The sequence below is a fragment of the Talpa occidentalis genome, unplaced genomic scaffold (genome assembly GCF_014898055.3).
Source record: "Talpa occidentalis isolate TD23 unplaced genomic scaffold, MPIMG_talOcc4v2.1 talOcc4.16, whole genome shotgun sequence".
In the NCBI taxonomy this organism is placed as follows: domain Eukaryota; kingdom Metazoa; phylum Chordata; class Mammalia; order Eulipotyphla; family Talpidae; genus Talpa; species Talpa occidentalis.
This window is the reverse complement of record NW_023601653.1, coordinates 70,275,623-70,300,241: the sequence shown is the minus strand read 5'-3', so window position 1 is coordinate 70,300,241 and position 24,619 is coordinate 70,275,623. Positions and strand designations below refer to the sequence as shown.

At 48.9% G+C, this 24,619-nt stretch overlaps 1 protein-coding gene across 1 annotated transcript in view; it reads right to left on the bottom strand.

Annotated features, from left to right (window-relative positions):
• LOC129146025 (anoctamin-2-like) overlaps window positions 1–11,364 on the bottom strand; it is a 12,170-nt gene extending 806 nt beyond the window's left edge. Inside the window, exons 1-3 of the mRNA XM_054696785.1 lie at window positions 11,300–11,364; window positions 10,864–11,050; window positions 9,407–9,721 (exon numbers count right to left, since the gene is read on the bottom strand). Of these exons, the coding sequence (XP_054552760.1) occupies window positions 9,407–9,721; window positions 10,864–11,050; window positions 11,300–11,364 (567 nt within the window). The remainder of the gene's footprint in view (window positions 1–9,406; window positions 9,722–10,863; window positions 11,051–11,299) is intronic.
• Between the last annotated feature and the right edge of the window lie 13,255 nt (window positions 11,365–24,619).

Here is a 24,619-nt window from a genome sequence, read left to right as displayed (position 1 = left end):
GTCCTTTGCTCCTGGAAGGAATTACACTCTGTATTGGTGAAGGAAGAGTCCAGAATACCTATCTGATTTAAGTTGGCTTAGGCTAAGATTCAGGGCTGAATTGGCTCCCCTTTCCTGAGCATCCTAACAGCATGAGAGAATGACAGAGACTACAAGAAGCAGTGAGCAGGTTAACAACTCACCCTCCAGGGCGTAAACCCACACATTCCCAGGGGTCCTCCTGAGTGACCCTGAAAAATTGTCTGCTTTCTGTTTCCTTCATTAAACACTGACCTCCCCAAATGTGTTGACCCTCGCATGGTCCTCTTCCATCCCAGGCCAGCACAGGCCCCCACATGCAGGGGGCACGCCATCCCAATGTTGCTTGGTTCTTAGGGATTTAGGCTGCTGCAGCGTGTGTACCCTAGGAAAGCAGGGGCGAGGGGTTGAGGGGGTAAGGGAAAGAGGTGGCCTGTCTGTGGACATGGTCCTTGGAAAAGGAACAAGCTGAGACAGTGTGATCTCCAGAGCCCAGCTCCACCTGCTGGTGTCCACATCTCCTTGGTCTAAAGTTTTGATCCTGATCAGAGTGCAGCTGCTGCAAGGCATGGTTAGGTGAAGGATCTGCATGAAAATGGATGTGAAGGTGTAGAGAGAAGAGAAATACAGATGGAGAGAAGGCACAGAAGAGCAAGGCTGAGCATCCTCCATATCACAGTGAACCGGGCCCACCATCAGCCCTCCTGTTGTCTGCAGGCAGGAAGGGCAGCCCATCACCTCAGCCAGCCCAGTCCTGCTCCCAGGGGAGGGGCTGACATTACACAGGGACTCACTGTCCTCCCACCAGGATGCCCATGGAACTCCAGAAGCCACCAGTGCTCCACAGCACCCCCTCTCCAATTCTTGCAGTGTCATCCCTAGTCTCACCCTCCTGGGAGTCCCTGCTGCCTTTCACCCTGGCCTGCTGGCTCCAGATGCATCCAGCCGTCTCAGGGGTAGCTCACGCAGATTGATTCTTGCCACAAACATAGCCCGTGGGTAATTAAAAGATATCTGCAGGGATTCAGCTGTTCCCCAGCCCATGACCTCCCACCTAGGCAGACAAAAGAGTGGAGCCGAACAAAGAGGCAGGCAGAGAATACACTGCAGGTAGAGGTCCCGTAACAGGGTGGTCCCCAGGAAAGGGGGAGGTTCCAGGTTCCCTGACCCACCCAAATGGAGGGTGGAGCTGAACAGGGAGAAGAGAAGCTGAAGAGGAGACTGAGGAAGGAAGCAGGATGGAGAGCCAGAAAGAGACCTAGAGGACACACATGGAGCCTAGAGACACGTAAAGAAACTGTGCTTGTCTTTTGGTCGTGGACTGGGTGACACAGATATGGGTGAGACCCGTGGGGAAGAAACAATGACAGCTTTTATTTTGATTTTAATTTTGCTCTTTTCCTTCTGGGCTTGTCTGGTTGTTTCTGACCCTTTTCTGTGGGTCCCCACTGGAAGATGCTTTAGACTTGAGGCAGGCTTTAAGGCCTTGCTCTGGGCCAATCCCATTTAGATAAAGTTTTACCCACGAGGGAACGGATAACTTTGGGCTCTTGATTTAAAAACTAAATTCTTTGCCTTTCCTATATTGTTTCCAAATTATATTAAAGTTCCTTCCCATTAAAGTCTCATATGTTTTGTGTTGATGGGACAGATGGCAGAACCCATTTAAAATAGACAGCTTTCAAATGCCCCAAAATAGATGACTGGATCAAGAAGATGTGGTACATATACACCATGGAATATTACTCAGCATTCAAAAAAGATAAACACATGCAATTTGCAGCAACATGGATGGCGCTGGAAGGGATCATGCTCAGCGAAATAAGCCAGAAAGAAAAAGAAAAATACCGGATGGTCTCACTCATAGCAGGAATCTAGAAAACTTAAACAAAGGACCAGGAAAAAGAATAACTATAAGAAAGTGAAAATCAAAATCAACAAAAACTATGAACCAGAGACACTCTATGGGGGGTGGGGGGCGGGTAGGGGAGGGATTGGGGTCAAAATAAGGGGGTTGCAATTGTATGGGGAATATAAAAATAAAATTTATTTAAAAAATAAAATAGACAGGTTTGCGAGGTTTAGGCTGCCCCTCTCCCTGTCCTATAACAGTCCTTTCTCTCCTGAAACTGCCCCATCCAGGAGCCCCTGCCCACCCCAAAGAGAAACCAAAGCAAAAACCTTGAAGACCAAGAAAGCAGTGCCCAAAGATGTCCACAGCCACAGAAAAGGAAAAGAAAAAGAAAATTTGCATGTTACACACCTGCCCACTGCAAAGGCAACCAGGAGAAATAAACTTGACCACTTTGCCATCATCAGGTTCCCCCAACCACCAAATCAGCCACGAAGAACTCAGAAGACAACACACTTGTGTTCATGTGGACGTCAAGGCCAACAAGCTCCAGATCAGACAGGCTGTGAAGCAGCTCTATGACATTGTCATGGCCAAGGTCAGCACCCTGATCGGGCCTGATGGAGAGAAGAAGGCATCTGTTCGACTGGCTCCTGATCTTGACGCTTTGAATTTGAATGTTGCTAACAAAATTGAGATCATCTAATGTGAGTCCAGCTAGCTAATTCCAAACATAAATTTTTTCACCATTAAAAAAAAAAAGAAGAAGAAGACCGGGCCTCCCCGGTGGCGCAGCGGTTGAGTGCTGAGTTGCGAAGCTGCCCGCAGCCTCTGCAGCACCGGTTCGATGCCCGGCTGCTCCCCGGCCACCAGAGGAGGGTCCCACATGGCGCGCAGACCTCTCCTGCCGCCCGCTGCTCCCCTCAGCAGTGTACTTTGGTCCTGCCTGCTCTGCTCCCCGCTCTGGCTCTGGTGAATTTTCTCACCCTCCTGCGCTTCTGACTGTACCCAGTGCTTGTATAAATAAATAAATAAATAAATCTTAAAAAAAAAAGAAGAAGAAGAAGACCTTGAGCTGTACAGCTACCTAGGACACCCTCTTTGGCTAAGCCTTATAAACAGGCAGGCTTCTCACTGGCCTCTCAACTTGCAGAGTCCCTCCTTCCTGGAGACCTGCTAAGAATAGGAGTCACAGCTCACTCCTTCCTGCTGCGACCTGAGCCTGGGGGTCAAGAGAGGCAAGTGATTTAATCAAAAGCCTCAAGGCAGCGCTGACACCACCCACGCTCACAGCACCTCCTCCCACCTCCTTGATGGCACTCTTACACCTCATTGTATGACTGAGGTCAGGTCCGATTCCCCTCATAGACTGGTGAGTCCTTGATCACGGCTTAGTAACCTCCTAGCAACCGCTGTCAGTTTCCTGCCCAGGACCTAGTAGTGTCTGGGGGTGCCCGCAGACATCTGCTCCATGAGAAGCAGAAGAGATGGCCAGAGACCCAGCCTGGTAGGTCTTCCAGGCAGCTGCTTCTCTCTGAGTGTCTTTCCAGCTGCAGTGACTGCCCCGGGGGCCTCTAGCTGACAAAGACCTTGAACTCATCAAAGGGCAAGAGAGGGAGGGTCTCCACCCCCCCCCAAAGTTTGCCTCAGAGGCCAAAACATCTAGCACAGCTGTGAAGAGCAATGATTAGCAGGATAGAGAATAACTGTTTCCAAACTCGCCACCAAAGACATAAGTAGATTGGTATAAATGACAGTGTTCAGTATGGGCAACACTCAAAACATTTAATGACCAGCAGAGAGTATAGTTAAGTCAGAAAAGTCACCAGCCAGAGACCCTGGCCAATCCAGCCAGGAGCACCCTGAATAGCTGTCTAGGGGTAGCAGAGAACCATCCCAGGAAGATAATAGTTAGCAACAAGGAAGACAGACTTAACAGAAACAAAATTGAGATCATCTGAAGAGAGCCCAGTAGCTAATTCTAAATATGTTTTTTCACCATAAAAGAAATAATGGAACTTAGGTTGCACAGATGCTCTGGAATCAATACCCGCTTTGCTTAAAGCATTAACTAGCGGTTTGGGTGTGACTCTAGCCCGTCCTCTCCACCAGTTCCTGCTCTTTGACAAAGAACATTGGAAGGAATGATCTCAAGCCCTTTCAGCTCTGACATCCTAGAACCCTATTTTTTCATGCCTCACAGATCACACCTGGTAACCAGTAAAGCACACACCTGTGCAGAGTTAGCAAGGCCGTCACCAGCCTTTGTCCTCAGCTACAGAAGGGTGGGTCCCTGCAAATCAAAGCTCAGACGCTCCTTCTTCCTTTGAGGACTCCCAGAGACCATGTAAGTCCTCATCAGTAGATGAAAGACACCAGGTAGAAAGGCTTTGAAAAAGGCCAAACCCAGCTCCTTTGTCCTAGGCAAACCTCAGTCTGCCTTTCACTACGTGCCACCCAATTCTGTTCCCACCCCAGGCAGTGCCCTCTCCACAGCTGGGTGACAGTAGGCCAAATGCCAGCCCTGGGGAGTCATTTTGAAAGAACAGGGGGAGCAGTTCAGAGACCGAGTTCCAGGCACAGCCTTACTCCTCGACAGCTGGCAGGTGCTCAGTGTCTCCTAGGAGGGGTGCAAAGCCGCTCTTACCACCGCAGCCAGGATGCCCTGAGCCTCAAGGGAGAATACTGGATATTAAGTTTTTAATTATAAACTCTTTGAGAAAGGAAATCGGTCAGTACTTGCCTAGTCTTGGGGGGGCTTGACCTGGCCTCCTTGCTTCCTTCAGGAACCCCACCCTCCAGCTGCCTCCAGGCCTCCCTGGGGAGGTCAAGGGCAACCAGCCTGCTGTGCCCTACTCTGCTCAGCTGTGCAGCGCCAGGGGTGGTGGCAGCTGGGCTGTCTTTGTTGTGTTCCCAAAAGATCCCTTGGGGTAAGAAATCCCAAGGTGAGAAGCCCAAGGCTCCAGCACACTGCTGCTTTGGGTGGGGCAGTTGGGAGAGGAACACATCCAAAGCCAGGGGGAAATCACCACCTTTCCCCATCATTAGCATGAGTCAACAGCCGTGACTGCTGCCACACTCAAGAGAGCTCACCGCCACCGTCAAGAAGCCATGCAATTGGGCAACGTTAAAACCCAAGGTCCTTATTGTCCCTGCCTTTGCTAGAGCTTATGTCCACAGCCCCCACCCCACCCCATTTTATAATGGAGTTCCCAGGGGTCTGAGATCCCCTGTCCAAACACATACACCACTCCTCTCCCTCCAGCACCCAATACCCCCTGGATGCCTGAGGCCAGCAGTGGACAGGAAGACCTCTGGGGACACAGTGTCACCCTAGAAACCAAGCAGCAAGATTTTCCTAAGGGTTAGGGGATTTCTTAAATCAGTTTTCCTACCAATGCAGGATTAAAGTGTTCTAAGAGAGAAACTGGTTCAGCACAAGCTCTATGGGGGCAGAGAGAAGATGGTCTGATGCCATGTCCAGGAAGTGGCCACTCTAAGCTGGGAAGGTGCTGTAGGGGGACCAGAGCAGCTTCCAGGGGAGCAAATCCAGATTAAGTGGTCATTGTTCTGACACCCATATATTCCTATAGGAGAAGACAAGGTGCCCCTTGAAGCAGCCCCCTTTGAATGAAGAGCTTCTGGTTGTTTCAGAGAATTCCATGAATTCTGGGGAGGGAAGAATAGGGCTCTGCTATCAAGGGTGTGGCAGCTTTTCCTGGGATGACAAGACCCCAGAAGGTTTGACGCTCAGAAAGTGTTCAAATCCCAGCTTGACCACCTAGTCGACACCACATGGCTGAGCCACTAGCCTCTCTGAACCTCCCTCCTCCTCTCCTTAAAAAGGTGGGTTAACGCCAGCCATGCAGGATATTCATGAAGACTGAATGAAGGAATCCCGGCGAATGCAAGATCCCATGTCAAGAGGCACACAGAGGCACTCAGGAGCCCTCTGCCTTCTGAATGAAGTTGTAGCCCTGGCAAAGCTGCTACACCCACTCCATTCCTGACTCTGCCAGAAGCAGCCACCGGCCTGCTGAGTGCCAGACCCTGTGGAACAAAGGCAGACTCTGCTATGGGTTCCCAGGTGCCCTAGTCCCAGGAAGGACAGCCCCAAGCAAGGCATACCTGGCTTCCCTGTCCATTTCTCCTCTCCATGCCCTGTTTAGAAATTCTAGCTACCCACAGAGATGCTCTGGGACCACACCTGCTGGAAGGCAGGGCCTGCAAGGCCCCAGAACCACCAAGAGCCTCACCCTGCATCTGGGTCCAGGGCTCTCCCCCAGACCTCAGGTAAGTCTCTGCCTCTGTCTTTCTGAGTCAGGTCAGATGGTTTGGGAGAGGGTGGGAGGAGGTATCAGCCACCTATAGCCCCATCTAGAAGTGCTACTTGTATTAGCACCCCCATTTGGCAGGGATAGCGGCTCTCATTTATCCCAACTGGCAACAAGGATGAAGGTACCTGTCACCCACTGGCATCTCCAGCAATCTCTTTGAACAAAATTCTAATCAAATGGCCAAATGTAAAGAAACATATAGGTAAACTGGTTTATTCATTTAATTAAATACAGACTATTGTTTAAATTATTAATACGGATATATTTGGATATGATATGATGTCATAGTCAAATGTCATCAATATGGACATAAATGGACATAATATCAAAGCACGCAACTGAAAAGGCAAAACACCCAATGAAAGCTGCATACCAATTATCACCCTGTCTAAAGGATGACATCTTGGGCCTCCCCGGTGGCGCAGCGGTTGAGCGCTGGGTTGAGAAGCTGCCTGCAGCCTCTGCAGCCGGTTCGATCCCCGGCTGCTCCCCGGCCACCGGAGGAGGGTCCCACATGGCGAGCAGACCTCTCCTGCCGCCCGCTGCACCCCTCAGCAGTGTACTTCGGTCCTTCTGCCTGCTCTGCTCCCCGCTCTGGCTCTGGTGAATTCTCTCACCCTCCCGTGCTTCTGACTGTACCCAGTGCATGTATAAACCAAACAAACAAACAAATAATAAATAAATAAATAAGACATGCCTCTAGAAAATTAAAAAATAAATAAATAAATAAATAAATAAATAAATAAATAAATAAAGGATGACATCTTGCCCAGATATCAACTAGGGTCAGAAATGAATTCCACAATATTCAACCAACTAGAGTTTCGTAGAAGCAAAGTTCTTTTGATGTAAGGCTGAGTGAATAATTTTTAATGGATCTCTGATAGAAACCCATTTCCTTTCCATTTATCTTAAAATCATAAAGAAACCAGACCCTCAAAGACAGCTCAGCCTGGAATGACAGGGACAGCTGAGCAGGTGGGACTGCAGCACCTGGTCCCCAAAGCACCCCAGGTGCAGTCAAGTAACATTCCACTGCTGTTACAGGCTGTTGCTCAAGGCGAGAGGCTAAGCACCCCAAGAAGAGCTGTGCAGACATTCATAGGCCCCGACTGAGCAACCTCCAGTAAGAGTTCAGCACCAACAGGGCATGGGGAGGAACAGGAAGAGATCATGGAACACTGGCCCTAGAGGGGATGAAAATTCATTCTCAATACTGTTTGGGGTGACACAGTTGGAGGCAACCTGGGCACCTGTTATCATTGGGGAGTGATTGAAAACTGCTCCTCTCTTAGAAATAACAGATTAGCTGCACATGCAGAAAGCAAATGGTCTGAAAAATAAAGCATTGAGAGAAAAATGTAAGAAACAGAAGGAGCTGGAGACCACCAAGAGAGCTCTGCAGTCCCAAAACTGAAAATTAGCACTCCCGTCAGGAGGAAACCTAAATGGCCCTAAAAGAGCTCTCTCCCTGGGCCTCCCCCATGGTGCAGTGGTTGAGCACGGGGCTACAAAGCTGCCCGCAGCCTCTGCAGCATCAGTTCAATCCCCAGCTGCCGGTGAGGCTCCCATATGGTGCGCAGACCTCTCCTGCCATGCCCGCTGCTCCCCTCAGCAGTGTACTTCGTCAGTCTGCCTGTTCTGCTCTCTGCTCTGGTTCTGGTGAATCCTCTCAGCCTCCTGCACTTTTGACTGTACCCAGTGCTTGTATAAATAAATAAATAAATCTTGAAAAAAAGAAAAAGAGCTCTCTTCCTAGTTGGTAGGAATAATGAAAGGAAAAGCTCCTGGTTTCAGGGTCAGCAAAGGTGAGCAGCACAGGTCAACACACAAGCACCTGCGCCAGACCACAAGCCTTCCTGCCTGGGGAGAGAGAGCTGGACTAATGACCCCTGGGGCCCTTACCAAACAGTTTCCAGTAAGGTTGGCACCCCATCCCCAGCATGATACTTTAAAAATAATCATAACGAGCACTCATTGAACAACTACTGTGTGCCAGACTCTGGGTTAGATGTTTTTATTGCCCCATCTAATAATGGAGACATAACACCACAATCAAGGGTATCCATTATTGTATAGATCCGATTATTTATTCATTCAACTATCACATGTTAAGCACCTACTTTATCATTTAGGCTCCCAGGTATGGTCCTAGGTGCTAAAGATACAGCAGTGAACCAAAGATCCCTGCCTTCATGGAGTTTGGGGTCACACATCTATCCCATTATTTCAGGTGGTAGAGCTAAGTATGATGAAGAAAAGTAAAGGGGTAACATTTGAGCAGAGGTCTTAAATGAAGGGGTGTGCATGCACAGGTCTGAGGAAGGGAATCTGAGGCAGAGGGGACAATCAGTTCGAAGGCCCTGAGGTGAAGGTGACCAAAACCAAGATAAGGTCAGCAGGTTGGAGCAGGTGCAGGAGGGTGAGGGTGGGGAAGGTGAGGTTGGAAGGTATGATGAGGGCAGATCATTTTTAAAGGATCACTGTGGCATGGAAAAATGGATGGATATGGGAATGAGTGGGTGAATAACTAGATGGATGGATGGCAGGATGAATAGATGGATGGATGGATGGATGGATGGATGGATGGATGGATGGATGGATGGATGATGGATAGATAGATGGATGGCAGGATGGATGGATGGATGGATATGTAGATAACTGTGTTTCCCTGGGTATTGGCTATAGTAGGCTGGGGTTTCCCAAAGGTGAAAATATATACAGAATATATACACATTGCTCACAAGTTGATAAAATATGCCCAATTTTCAGTTCCCAAATAATCACTCCCCCAAGGGGCCCCAGGCTAGAACATTCTTCAGTGAAGTAAACTCTTTAGAGAAACTTTGAGTCACAGTTCAACAGGTAAGCCAGGGCTTTCATTTCATCACAATAAAAGTCATGGAAGCAAGACCCAGGAAGAAATGTCTTACCTTCAGTCTCTAACTGGGCTGACTCTCACAGAACAGACTGGCATGCACCCCTGTACTACCCCAACCCTGGGATCCCCTAGGCACAACTACCAGCTATACCAAGACTCTTCCTCAAGTCCTTGTGCAAGAAAATCTGCTTTGCCCACCAAGAAAAGAAAAATGCCAGCAGTCACAGCAAGCCAAGACTCCCTGTAGGTGACACAGGTCACCAGGAGCCCCACCCTTCAGAGCCATCCTGCCACCCTTTTGACACCTGCCAGTCTCACCTCCAAATCCTTCTCCAGTTCCAGCCCGGCCTCCATCAAGTTGTGCTCAAACTCCTCCCTCTGCTCCTTCTTCTCCTCCTCCAGGGCATCCAGCGGCCCCAGCTCAATGTCACCAGGGCCCCCAGCCTTGCCTGTCTCCCCATTGGAGACAACAGCCACCGCATGGCCAGGAGAGCCATGGCCCGGGTGCGCCCCGCGTTTCCGGTAGTGGTAGGCCAGCACGTAGTCGACCTTCCTCTCGTTGTCATAGAAGTGCATGCGGCTCTGGCGGGCCTCGGACATAGGCTCGTTGACATCCAGGTAGTTGTTGATAACCTGGCCGGAGAAAACAGGACAGTGAGTGCAAGATCCAGTGAGGAAGGGGTGAGAGACAGAGGAGGCTAACCTAGAGCTCTGGGCCAGGGAGGTGGACTAGGAAGGCCCTCAGGCCCAGAGGCCCCAAGCACCCCATGAAAAGACAGAGTGGCCAAGTTCATCTGCCACAGAGCCCTCCAGCCACCTATCCAACACCTGGGTCTCAGAGCCTCCGCTCCAGCATCCATACACACACACACACACACACACATACACACACACACACACACACACTCTGCACTCACAGCAGCATCCCTGCACATGCACATCACCTGCCTCCACGCACGCCCACTCTGCACATGTGGTCACTTCCCCTCAGCCTCTCTGTGCCTGCCTCCTGCACACACGTGTGTGCACACACACATCACCCTATTGCACCCGGTCCACACGCACAGCCCTTCACATGCCTCCACCCACCACCTGCAGACCTGCAGGCTGCCTGCAAACCCACAGCCACATGTCTACACGCAGAGGACACTCACCGGCAGGCGCTCTGGATCCATTGGAGCAAAGGCCAAGTGCTAGTCACCCGGCCGGCCCTACCTCCCACCCCACAGGACTCACTATACACTGTGCCCCTCACCGATCCTCATCCTCCTCGTCTCCAGTCACTGGTGAGGACCTGCCAGAGACACAGGGGGACTGAGGCTGCTCCCAGCCTCTCCCGGAGATGGGAGGTTGAGAGGAGAGGAGGAGCTAGATGAGGCGGGGCAGGCGCGGACTGCCTCCCTCCCTCTGGGTGTTTCCCTGTTTATTACCGTTTGATACCCAGCTGCCTCGGCAGCCACCTGAGAGGTCACCTGGGCAACCAGATGAAGTGCAGGGCACAGGGGAGAGCCTCCGAGCCACACAACAGAGGCCTGGCTCCTCACGCCTGTGGGAGGGGCGCCAAGACTTTGCAGACAGGTGGGGTCACCTGGCCCCCACATCTCCCCCTCCTCCTCTGCACAGAAGACCCCACTGCTGCTGGGGTACTGAGCCACCATGGAGAGGGAAAGGCCTTAAGAAGATCATAGGGTCACACATACCTGCCTGCCAAGTGGACAGCCCCCGGTCACAAGGCCCCCAAGAGGCCAGTCACGCCCCCGAGCCCCAGTACTCACAGAGCTGCTGTGGGAGCCCCTGCCCCTGGAGGGCTGGCCGGAGTCTCCACGGGAGCTGCCCTGCAGACCTGGGGCTCGGGGACGAGGCACCTTGAGGTATTGCTGTCCAGGCTCAGGGGCCTGACCCCCTCTGGCTGCTGCCCGAGGACTCAGCCGGCAGCGTGGGGAGCCAGGGAGCAGGGGATGTCTGGAGAGGAAAGACGGGAAGTAAAGCAGCTTTAGGGGATGTGAACTTGTGACACAGAAAAATGGGAGTGCTAAGGGAGGAGACTGGGGCTGCCCCAAGAAAATGGCCATGTGTCCTCATAGCTGCCTCTCCACCTCATGGACTTAGCCAGCCAGTGTCACGCTGGTCACAGAGGTAGACAGAGAGTATTGGTGGGGGTTGGCAGGGGTGGGGGGTGAGGGTGTTGCCCTACCATACACACATGCACACGTGCATATGCGCACACACTCAGGGCTGGAGGCACCAGCAGGAGCTCCTTTGCTGGTGACCGTCATCATCCCTTCTAATTCCTAGACAGGAAGAGCCATGGGAGAGCCAGGATGGGTGGGGCACAACCCAGAGACACCTCGAATTAATGCTAAAGGTTTAGACTTTAGGACATCTCCCCAGGCAGCTGCACCAGCAGGGCCCTGGTCAGCCCCCACACTCCCCAAGGAGGAGAAGAGACCCACCTGGGGCTGCTCAAGGCAGGGCACCCCCTGATAAAAGAACTATCCTCCAGTGCCCCAAGTACCTGCTGCCCACCAAAGCCTAGGGCACCTGCCAGGACAGCCCTTAGCAACCTGTGACAGGAGTGCGGTGCTATTCAGACATTCCCAGCATTCCTGAAGGGAAAGACCCTCCATTGGGGGTGCAACAGGAGGGTCTCACTCAGGACATCGGGGAAGGGCTTCACTTCTTGGTCTCCAGCTTTCCCTTGCTGCACGCTTGTCCACCAACTGCCCCAGGATAGAACTGAGAACAGGATTCTACCTCCACTGCAGGCCTAAAAGCCCAGGGCCCCCTGAGGTGTCCCTGGACAAGAAATAAAGGTGATGCTCCCTCCAGGCCCACCCTCCCTCAATAGCTGTGTCCCCACCCATAGGTCTGCTTACCAGTCTCTGCCTCCGGGCAGCCTAGACCAAGGAGGAGAAGCACAACCCTCCATCCCATTGCTGCAAGAGGCTGGATTTCCTTACTCATCAGGGACCATCACACACTTTTTGCCCTTTTAGGTCACATATTGGCTATGTGAGCAACAAACTTGGCCCTTCTAGTTGGGTCCAAGCTCCAGTACCCAGTAACACAGCAGGCACCTTAGGCCAAAGCAGATGAAGGAGCAGGGTCAGAGATTTTGAGAAGAAATAACAAATGTTGAGTCAGGGAGAGCCAACTCCAAACAAAATCGTAGGCAGAGCTTATTTTCAGGGTCTCTCATGCCTGCCCTTTCACCTTCTTCTTCCCCCAAGCCCACCCGAGCTGCCTGCCCAAGCTTGCCACCCACATCCTAGGCCCACATTCTTCCTAGATTAGGCCCTTTAGGGCCTTCCAATACCCATTCCTTCCCTTAGTGGTTGGCTATCTTGGCTAGGAAGCTAATTTACTCCAAAGTACACATAGCCCATGTGACACCCTGAGTTCAGGTAACTGAAGACAGTTTGAAAGCTTTAAAGGGCTCTCCAGAAATCCCCAGCCCTGCACAGGCTAGTCTTCAAGGCAGCAGTCTCAGCTAGAGGAATATTCTCCAACGGTGGGCACTGTGCACCTTGTGGGTGACGACAGGGCTAGAAGACTGTGCTTTCTGGACCCTTGCCATTCTCTCCGCCAACTATCAGGGCTTTCTGGATCACTGTCAAGGCTGGAGCTTGGAAGGGCCTGGGATACAGACAAAGGAAGGTGAGTTTGCAGAGAGCCAGTGGGAGTGGGGGAAAGCTGGGTGATTGTGGGAAACCCCCAAGCAAAGGGACTAGGAGACACACTTGAGAGCAAGGTGGAGACAGGCGAGAAGGAAGGAGCAGGAAGTGGGTTCGCCAGGCAGGGAGGACTGTGAGTTGAGTCATCAAGGCCCAAGGAGGTTTCCAGAGCCTCTGAGAGGCACCGGAGGGAGCTGGAATATGCGCGACAGGGTTTCTCCTCGAGGTTTCCCTCATGGCATCATTACTCTCTCATTACTAACCACTGGCAGGGAAGGTGTGAAGCGCCCTGAAAAAGAGGGCAGCCTCTGGCACAGCCTTGAGAGGTCACCGCTTTGGCTAAGTCAGACAGGCTGGGCCTCCTGAGGAGAGGCTGAGCAGTCCCTCCTCCCAGGCTGAGTGCAGTCTCCAGGTCAGGATGGTCCTCCTGCAGGCAGCCCCTCTGGGGAGCCCCAGAGAGAGCTGGGCACTTTCAGACTTGGGAGGTGCTCACCCTGGACCCTCCCAAGCATCCGGATGGATGGATTCCATTTCAGTCAGGGTCGCTTTTTTTTTAAAAGATTTATTTATTTATGCATGTAAGACCTCGGGTGCAGGCCAGAGATGCGGTGGGTGAGAGGATTCACCAGAGACAGAGTGGGGAGCAGAACAGGCAGACTGACTGAAATACACTGCTGAGGGGAGTAGCGGGAGAGACAGGAGAGGTCTGCTGCGCCATGTGGGTCACTTCCCTGGCTGGGGATCGAATTTGTGCTGCAGTGGCTGCCAATAGCTTCATAGTGTTGCATCTTAACCCCTTGCACCACCAGGGAGGCCCTTGGGGTCACTCTTATCCTGAGGTCTCACCCTGCCTTCCAGTATGAATTTGACTCCAGACAAAGTCAAAATTTGCAGCTCCAAGTTTGAGATGTGGACTCAGTGGTCTCCTGCTGATCACCCATCCCTTTCTCCTGGGTCCTACTAAATAAATAGCACCTTTCTTTAAAAAAAAAAAAAAAGATTTACTTATTTATTTATTCATACAAGCACTGGGTACAGTCAGAAGTGCAGGAGGGTGAGAGAATTCACCAGAGCCAGAGCAGGGAACAGAACAGGCAGACTGACAAAGTACACTGCTGAGGGGAGCAGCGGGAGTGGCAGGAGAGGTCTGCGCGCCATGTGGGACCTTCGCCAGCAGCCAGGGATTGAACTGGTGCTACAGAGGCTGCGAGCAGCTTTGCAGCCCAGTGCTCAACCGCTACACCACCAGGGAAGGCCCAATAAATAGCACCTTTCAAGGCCTCTGCATGGGGGCCAAGGTAACAGAAGCTGACCCTCTAGTCTCCTTCCCTCTGTCCACCCACACACCCCTCGCCCACACACAGAGAGGACCATTTGCCAATGTCCCTCTTCATTTCCTCTAGACTTACAGCCTTGGCTCAGAAACAGCCCTCTCTCCCACTACACTCAAACATCCCTTTCCTGATGACAGCACCTCAGCTTAATCCTGACTGGTACCTGGATAAGATCTAACTGGCCTCTCCACCGCTAATCTTGCTCCCTTCCAACCCTGGGCTCATATTGTAGCTGCATTATCATTTTCAAACAATCTGACAAAGTTACTTCCATGCAGTGGCAGCCCACTCTTCTAAGGCAAATTGTCTGATTTGTCACCCCTACCCCTTCCTCATTGCCACACCATTATGCATAATGGCTGCAAGCACATTGGCCATCCTCTGGGGGGAAGGGGAAATACACATTTAACATATACTATATACTATATACTATATACTATATACTATAATAATACATAATATATACTATATCCTATGTACAATATCTCACATATTGGTTTCCCCCACTATCCAAAAGCACAGCATTCCTATGAAGTCTTTCCTAAGTCAAATTTCATAAAGCAAAGAAACCATTACCACTAATTTATATGATAAAAATTGTTAACATTCCCAGACCCAAAAAAACACCTACTAAATCCTACCATATTACACATAAACTCTAAAGAAACACTAATATATAATAAACTGATGTGATAAATAGCTAATCCACAGGCAGTCCTTCCCCGGGGAGGAGCTTGGAAGGGGCACTCTCAATACTCAGGGTTCACACTGCTACAAAACCAACATTGAGCTCTGTTTTTGGTTTTTGTCTTTTGTTTTCAAAGCAAAAGTCCTCTTCTGATTTCTTTCCATTATGGAAAACAGGTAATGTATAGGCCCTTCATGAAAACAAAATTTCTAAAGTGTAGGAAACCTGTATAATCCTTGACCGTCATTCCCAGACCACTTAACACTGTGTTATATATTAGGAACAACAGGCTAAACAGGGCCTGACCCTTTCCACCAGCACCTAGGAGCTCCCAAGAAAGGGAGTTAGAGTAACAAGGAGATAATTTCTGGAATGTTTCCCAATCAGACCATCAGGTAAGAGCCATCCTCTTTCACCAAGCCTATCCCCAAACTGATTCTCACTCTGCCTTTGCTTATGCAGTCACCTCTGCTTGGAATGTTCTCTCCATGTAGCTCAGTCCCAGCTAAAGTCCTACTTCCCTTCCCACTTAGGGATGTCCTCAAGAAGTTCAAAAAATGTACCTTTCATATCTTTGTATTCCTACCACAGGACTCTGGATGCAATAGGGATTCAATAACATTGGGAGGTAACAATGGAGGGAATTAAGGAACCTGTTTCTTATGACTGTATTAGAAACAGTGGGTTCCCCTTTGAGCTGAATACAGACCTGTCATAATCACAACTACAGTAACACCTTCTTTGTGCTGGGCACTGTTGTAAGCACTTGACATATAAAGACCATTTAGCCTTCATGATAACCCGATGAAGTAGGTTCTATTGTTGTCCCTGGTCTATCGATGAGAAAACTGATGTACAGAGAGGTCAAGGCCATGAGCTAATAAGTGGCATCCGCACCATGCACTCTTTTAACCACCAAGCTCTACTGTGCAAAAGGAAGGGTGATGACCTAGACAGCATGATAAGTCCTATCTGGACATTCCTAACATCCCTCACCCACTAACGGAGGCCTCTTTACAAACAGCCAATGTCCAGACCCAAGACCCTACACATGAAGAGTAGGATAAGAAAAGAATAAGAAATTCATTTCAGTGGTGTTTCCATCGATGACAATATCCTCAGTTTGGGCTTTGAATGAGTTGCCCAAGTGGAATCCACCCATTGGCAGCCCATCCTACACTGTGGTTTAGCATGGCAGATGAGATTATGGTATAAATGTCCCACCCTCCATGTCATGAGAAAGTAGCCAGTCTATAACGCACTTGGTCTAAACTATCCTATTAGCTAGTTAACTATAACCTGTTTTGCAAGTGCATGGACATGAAAGAGCATGATCATGCAATTCTGAACAAAACATAACCTTTCCCCACCTTTGCTGCACACACTCACACACACATACATACTTATGCATACACACATGCACACATGCACCACAGGCACACTGACTCCCCTTCTGGATATATTTAGTGGAGCCCTTCAATGTTCCTCTTCCTTCCCCACTACCCACAAACATCTTCCGTCACTGATCCATCTCTTCCTTCTGGGTGTAACCAAGGCTGATGACATCTTAATCATCCCCATCCTTATTACACAGACGGTGAACAGGTTTCTGTTGCCCAAGATGGACTGGGTCTGGGTTCAAACCCAACACAGCTCTTCCAAACACAGCTGCCCCTCAGGCTGCTTAGGTCTTTGAATTTGTACAAGAGGCAGAAGGTTGTAACAGAATTCAACCAATGCAAGGTGAACCACAGACGGTAACTATATTGGGGATAGTTTATAAAATTTAAAAATTCCAAGTATAGTTATAGGAAGGAAATTGCTCAGAAAGTTCTCTATGTTACAGCTTTGTTAACTAATATGAAAGAATCATATCACATAGATAATAAACTTCATCTGCTAGATTACACTCTCCTTGAGGACAGGAATATTGCCTCTCTTATCGATCACTATACCCTTGTCCCTGAGCATGGGGCCTGGCACGTGACTGGCCCTAAGAGCAGGTCAGTGCATTCCCATAGCTTGAAAAAAGGGAAATCTGAACATCGAGTATAAACTGAGATGGTGAGACCACTCAGAAACTTAGAAACAGTTTTGTGAACACACTTAGGGAACCCTTAGATACTCCCATAATTACTGAGTCATATTTTAAAGGGACTGGACAACCCCTAACGACTAGTAGGAGCAAAAGATTGAGAGACACAGTTTAAAATGTCTCTTAATTTCATCCCTACCAAGCTTCCATGGCCTAGCCAAATACAGATTGCTTTCAATTATAACCAGGAGTGTCCTCCTTTGACTAGCAGTGAAACTGTGGTCACCACATTCCAAAGCACAGAACTAGAAGAAGAAGTTCTAGAGAAGTACACAGGAGCTCCTCTGGGGCAGGGGAGACTGCTGTGAGAAGCCAGACTTCAAATATTAGGATTTAGAAATTGGGAAATTTGAAGATATATGGGGACACAGAGCACAGAGTGGTTCCAAACCTTGAACATTGGAATCTCCTAAGAAGGTTAAGATGTTGATGTCTGGGTTCCACCTCAAGATTTGGACTAGTCTGTCTACGGTGATGGTTGAGACCATTGGTCCATAAAATCACTAAAAAAAAATCTAAAGGTGACCACAGGCCTCATTATAGGGACTTGAAATAAAGGAAGGAGCACCACCCAGAACTTGAGCAAAGTAAGATTAGACAAATAAAATAAAGTGCTACCTAACACAGTACAGGTAAATATTTAATGCTAGAGACCTGCCTTGGCCTGGGTGCTTTAAAAAAAAGGGGGGGGGGTGCTACATGACCCAGAAGCTGGAGAAGTCTGTTACTGGAAAAGAAAGGAAACTTTCTATGCTTGGCAGCCCATGAGTGTGCTTGGCCTGCTGGCTACAGAAGTGGTGTGAGCTTCCACCAGGGTAGGACCCTCCCCTTATGCTGCTCCAGTTTGGCTCCCTGACTTCCAAGCATACTTTTCAGGTTTAATCATGATGCAGGCTTACCCCACTCTCTGAAAGAAGAACGTTCCTATGAAACCTATAAGCCAAAAGGGCATAAAAAGAAGAAGCAACAACCATTAATTTACACATAAAATGTTTTCATGTTCCAGACCCCCAAAAATCACCTACCAAATAAGATATAAAACCTGAAGTCACACTAACATACAGCACAGGAGTGGTATGACAAGGCACAGCCCGATGGAGTCGCTCCCTGCAGAAGAGCGTGGCGCTGCTGTCCTGCTGAGGCACCACTGCCTCTCACATGCCAGCTAAAGACCAACACTGAATACTGTATCTTCTTTTTGCCTTTTGTTGTAAAAGCAAAATCCTTCTGATTTCTTTCCATGAGCAAAAACAGGTCCTAATGTAGGTTTTCCATGAAAGCAAAAGGCAGAATGAGAACTTTCAAAAAGTAAGACACCTATACCAGCTTGCGAATCAGAGGGATGAGGTTGGTTCTAGACAATCCAAGTAAATTCAAACGTTGAATATGGTTGAATGCAGTTAATTTTATGCCTAAATGATTTGATACCGAGTATCCATGAAATGGGGCAAATCTACCTGCCAAAAGGAACAGGAAGGCAGACCTCTTTCTCCAAATTGACAAATGGAGAAGTGACATTCCAGGAAGAGTTTCAAAATACAGGGCCTCCCCGGTGGCGCAGCGGTTGAGCGCTGGGTTGCGAAGCTGCCCGCAGCCTCTGCGGCGCCGGTTCGATCCCCGGCTGCTCCCCGGCCACAGGAGGAGGGTCCCACATGGCGCGCAGGCCTCTCCTGCCGCCCGCTGCTCCCCTCAGCAGTGCACTTCGGTCCTTCTGCCTGCTCTGCTCCCCGCTCTGGCTCTGGTGAATTCTCTCGCCCTCCCGCGCTTCTGACTGTACCCAGTGCATGTATAAACAAAAACAAACAAATAAATACATAAATAAAACATGTCTCTATAAAAAAGAAAAAAAATACATATATCAGGCCATCATAATCCAACACACATTTAATAAGCAACTTGTAAAAAAGATGGCTTTCACATAGAATTTCATCATTTCACCTAACTTCAGAGCATCATAGCCAAGCCCCAAAACTCAATACCTTGGTTAAATCCTTCATAATGAAATTTTTATTGGAAAAAAAAAACTTTTCTAATATACTGCTCCATCTCTAGTTCATTTACTATTTTTATAACTTCTCTATTTCTCATTCTTTTAGACTAATGTATTGATTTCATAAGAGTAGGTACTTAAATTCTTAATTGGATTGAATTCCCCAAGGAGAAATCAAATTCATACTTAGTGGCTAGAAAGTCAAATAGCTTGGGTTTCAAGTGAAGTGTGTATTTCACATCTGAAGGAAGACTCACAATGCCATCATCTGCCTTCTCTAACTCACACTAGCCAGCTATCACTTTAATTAATGTTCTTAATATTTTAAAAAAAAGAAGCAACTGAATCTGTTGGCCAACTCCTGTCCTACCAGCTCATTACTCATTCATTCATTCAGTCGAAAGCTATTTAATAAATATTTACCACATATCCTGTCCTATCCTGACCTGTATGTTAATAGTTAAAGACCTCAAAGCCTACTTGGGGAGACAAATGTATAAATCTGTGTTAAATATGTGTGACTGTGCCACACCCACACCTAATATTTGTGTAGACCCCTGTGACATAGACCACTAACTGCTTACCAAAACCCATGTTCTTCCTTTTTTTCCTGAACATACTCTAGAACATAGTTGGCCTTCCTTGCCAGTAGACATGGCCCTGAGACTGAATTCCAGCCAGAGGAATGTGAACAGAGTGATACATGCTATTTCTGGGCCTGACCTATAGACACCTCCACTGCCTGCTCCTGCACACAATTTGCCCCTTGCAGATAACAGCAATGGCAGCTCTCATGGCCACTTGTGAACTCATAATTGAAGTTGGCCGAGTTTCCATCACTCTGGGTCCCTGAAAAGCTATGTGGAAAAAAGCCACCCCAACAACTTGCTTACCCACCCACCCAGGATTACTATTTCAGCAAGAAAGCAAGAAGTGAACAGTTGTTGTGTTTTACTTATTGTTTATTATTTAGTGTATTCATTAGCGCAGCTTGCTGAGCACTACCCTAACTATATAGTACCCTTTGTTATCTACACACTGCTTTTACAATTGCAGTCACAGCCGCTGAGAAGCCATCTGTGTCAATGACCTAACCTTCAGATTCTTGCTCAGCAAGACCTTTCCCAGACTTCTCCCAACCTGAGAAATGGAACAACCTAGTCACACTTTTGTGTAGGGAAGAGATACTTCAAGGTAGGGGATGGATATCACCTTTGACCCTCCCACAGCTTGGTACATAGAAGGTATTCATGAAACAGTGAAGAAAAAATTCAGATGCTGAAATATGAGCAAAGAGGGATTTCTGGGCAAAGTCTTTTCTTCTGCACTTCATTGCATAGAATTCTGGAGCTTTCGTGATGTGATGTTCAAATATTTTTGAACAATGTTGTTCTTAATGAAAAGTTTGGGCCCAAAGTCCAACTCTCTCTTGAGATAAGAATTAAGGTTGGGATCCTATCTTCTCACTAAAAATAAGTAAATAAAATAATTTCACTCTTTTCTCAATCAAGATCATTTTTGAATTAATATTAAAAATTCCTGCCATTTCTGACCCTTGGCAATGATTTATATGTGGAACTGTTTGCTAACAAAATACTTGGTGATTAAAAGCTTGCTGGCAAGAATTTCCGTTTCCAGTAATGACAAAATAACTGGTACTAGAAAGCCTCCCCGGTGGTGCAGTGGTTGAGCACTGGGTTGCGAAGCTGCCCTCAGCCTCTGCAGCACCGGTTCGATCCCCGGCCACTGGGTGAGGGTCCCACATAGCGCGCAGATCTCTCCTGCTGCTCGCTGCTCCCCACAGCAGTGTACTTTGTCAGTCTGCCTGTTCTGTTTCCTGCTCTAGCTCTGGTGAATTCTCTCACCCTCTCACGCTTCTGACTGTACCCACTGCTTATATAAATAAATTAATTAATTAAAAAAAATAACTGGTACTAAAGTAGACATGCTTCCATAAACAACTACAAAGCATGAGTCAACTAAAAATGTGTGAGTTAACTATTTTCAGTCACTGAACAGCCATCAGCACAAAAATACAATCCCTGAGAGAACAGGAACTCACCAATATGCCCATGAGGACAAGTTAGTGTCTGGAACTCAAGGAGCCAGAATCCAAGCTAGGAAAAGTGGATCCTGGCAAACCAAGTTGGTGAATCAGGTGTGAAGTAGCTCAAATGGCTGGAAATTATGGCACCAAGTACAAGAGAGGAATAGTCTGTGTCAAAGAGGGTCCTCAAAAGTCTCTTTGGGGCTCCTTCATTAGTCATTAGCAGAGGGTAAGATATGTCAGGCCCAACAGAGAGGCTGATACAACACTGAGAAAACGCTCAGGTTGAATACACTTTATTTATACTTGAACTTGCTAACAGGAGGATCTGACTCCAGCTAATTACAATCCTTTAGTAGTTTCAGCAAAAAGTAACCTGATGGAGAGTTGTCAGTCGGATATTTAACAGTAATGTCCTTGAGGTTTGGAGGCCGGGCAGGGTTCTAGTACATCTGGAAATACCTGAAGCAGGGAGGGGGCTAATTTCTTTGGTGTGGTCTACACAAGCCCTTGCTTGACCTGCCTCCTCCTTCCCATGCCCAGCAATAGTGGATGTGGCTGCTAAGGCATTGAGATCATCATTGGGTACCAAGAGTCCAAAATGAAGGTGTTGACTGGCAGGTGTGCCCCTGCTGGCCTTTGAAACTCCAGCATACAATCGGCTCAATAGATGTCCTCTGGATTGATCTGAGCTGTATTTCATGTTTATAGTCTCCAGATCAATAGAAATAATCATGAGCCGGTTTGCCAGACTCCATCAGGACACGGGGCAAGTCTTCTGCACCCAGTGGTCACTGGATCAGTTTCCCTCATGTGTGTGAGCCTAGACATGGAACTCAGGTAAGGTGTGTTCAGGAAGACATATCCCCAATGTAGTTCACAGTGACACTTGCTAGTTTAGTGATGACAACCAGGCTTCTTGGCCTTGTTCCCACTAAATAAACTAACCATAACGATTCAGGATTGGAAATCATGTCAAGGCCTAGACTTGCAGGCATATGACCTCAGCATTTACCTAATAACCTTACAAAATTAATACCTTCCTCAAGTCCAAATTTCACCCACATTTCCCACCCCAACTTTTTGGCATCTACATTTCCTTCTAATGGCTTCTTGTGAACAGAACAAAAGCAACTAGGTGAGGTGGTGGGGAAAACAAGTTTGGATTCTGACTTTATCCTTCCATGATTATTTTGGTGATTAACACATACAGCAGGCTTATTTCTTAACCTCTCTGAGCCTCAGGTTCCTCTTCAATTAAATGAACTTAATACTGATCCCCAAAAGTGTTGGAAGGAAAAGCACCTACAATGTCTGCTAATAACAGATTCTAGGTAATATTAGTCTCCCTTTCCTCTTTAAATGCAAAAGATACACTATCTAGGCCATTAGACAGCGGAATCTGGCTCCCTCTTACTATTCTCCATCTTGATCACTTTGCTCCAGCCACCTGGTGTCCCACTATTTTTTTGGACAGGCCAAGTACATTCCTGCTAGGAGGTCTTTCACCTCTATCACCTGCTAGATTATTCTCCAGATGTCTGCATGGCTTGTTCCTTTATTGAATGCAATCTCTGTTCAAACATATCTCTCCCATCTGATCACAACTAAAGATTAATTCTATTTTGTAACTAAAGGCAAGTCATCTCTAGCAACCAAATTTCAGTTCTGTGTGCTCTAAGATGCCATGCATAGGGTTGGATAAGCTTCTCTCTGTCATACAAGGGTCTACATTGGGCAGATTTCCAGAAAATTGGGTCTTCACTAGAGAAAATGATAGACAATTTCAGCTTTGGACCCAATGCCCCTGGCCTGTAGGCTTGCCTCACAATGAAAGATGGCAGAGAACATAGACATAGAAACTAGACCAGAACCGAGGTACGTGTTTGAAAGCCGGCCTTACCCCTCGCTCAGCCTCTTCAATCAACATCTACAATCAGCTTCTTCAGTTGTGGGGCCCAGGTCCCCACATAGAGGCAACTCAGAGAGCATCAAACATTGCTAGAAAGGACCTGACCAGGTCCTTGGCCCCCAAAATGGTGGGCACATGGCAAGACACAGTGAGAGGAGGAAAAGGACTCTGGATCCCCTTCTGTTGGGGAGGATGAGAGACAGACATCCAGGCAAGAGGTCTGATTTCAAATCTCAAAGACAAAGTCCAGGCAGGAAAAGGTTCCCAGAGTACCGCAGTCCTCAGGGAGATGTCGGCCTGTTTCAAATCCCCCCTCCACCTACCACTTGCCTTTGGGGTAGATCTCCCCTTGCTCAGTGGGTCCTGGGGGTATCTCCCCACACTTGCTCACTCTCAGGCCTGTGACTGACACCCACTTGCCAGCTCCTTTGGCTCATAGTGAGCTGGCACCTCCCCACTTCATGCCTCACTCGAGACACCCAACAAATCTTTCTTCCAGGTAAGGTCAACCCTGCCCAAACACACCTGTCTACTCAGTGTAATTTTGGCGGTGCAGCAGGGTAATGTCCTCTTCCCCTAACCTCCACTTACATTTGCATTTTTTCTAGAAAACCCCCCTGGGAAAGCATGCCTGAGTTTCCCTGCACCCTGAGGTCTAAATGCCAGTGTTAGATCTATTCCCCAATATATTCCTTGGGGCAGGCTTGGGTAAAGGCTGAAATTGTAAGGACTAACCAGGAATGCCCAAATCAAATGTGCTATGGGTGAATGAAACATGGGTCTTCAGCAGACTGTTCCGAATGAACCCCCAGCTGTTTGCTTACACTCCTGATAAGATAACCGAAACATCTGCAGACTGGGAACAAGGAGAGGCAAAATCACAGAGTGGGACAGAGCTACACCAGTCCTCTGTTGCTTTCTTATCTTCTCTCTACTTGATAAAAATAAGTGTCTAGAAATTGCTTAGGGGTCTTTGCCCTGCCCTGGGGACAGAGATCTGCTGCTGACAACACCTTCTCCAGGTTCACGTGGGATCACCAATCCCTAACAGCAGGAATTAGGGTGCCATCTCCTCCACCTGCACCCCCTCCCCCTCTTCCAACTTGCCAGATGCCCAGGAACTACGTCCCAGGAAGGGGAGACTCACCACGCAGCCCCGGGGTGGCCATGGTGCGGGCGCGCAGGAGGCAAGACCCGGACTGCCCCGCGGGGGCGCTCACCTGCCTCCGGACAGGCTCCTGCAGCCGCCGCTAATTCCACCCGGCTCAGCTGGGTCTGGTGGTGCCCGCCCCTAGCCTGCTGCTGCCGCCTCCCGCCCTATCCCTCCCAGGCCAGGGCCGGGCGCCGCCGGTGGCCAGTGGGGGCCCTCCGGGTTGCGCCCCGGGCGCACGGGCGAGCGCTGGAAGTGCCACCGGCAGAAGGAAGGACGTTTCCGCCGTAGGGTTAGTCCAGGCCAGGCTCAGGGAGCGGAGGGGCAAGACAGTGAGCGCAGCCTGCTTTCCACTGCCCCCGGAGGCGCTTCATAACCTTGTCGGGTAGGGTTTAGGAATACTCAGCCGATTATCTCCTGAACCGTCTGGCTGATTAGTTTCCAATCCCACCCCCAAAACCTCCCCTCTGCCAGGTGAGGCAGATTGCCTGGGGCGGCTTAGGGGGCTCCCTTCACACCTACCCTCACTGGACCTCACCACCAGCTGTCCTCACTTTTCTCCAGGCTGACAGGTGCGGGACTGGTGGAATGGGTGCCCAAGGACAGGTAGGACGGGAAGAGGAGGGTGTAGCCGACAAGCA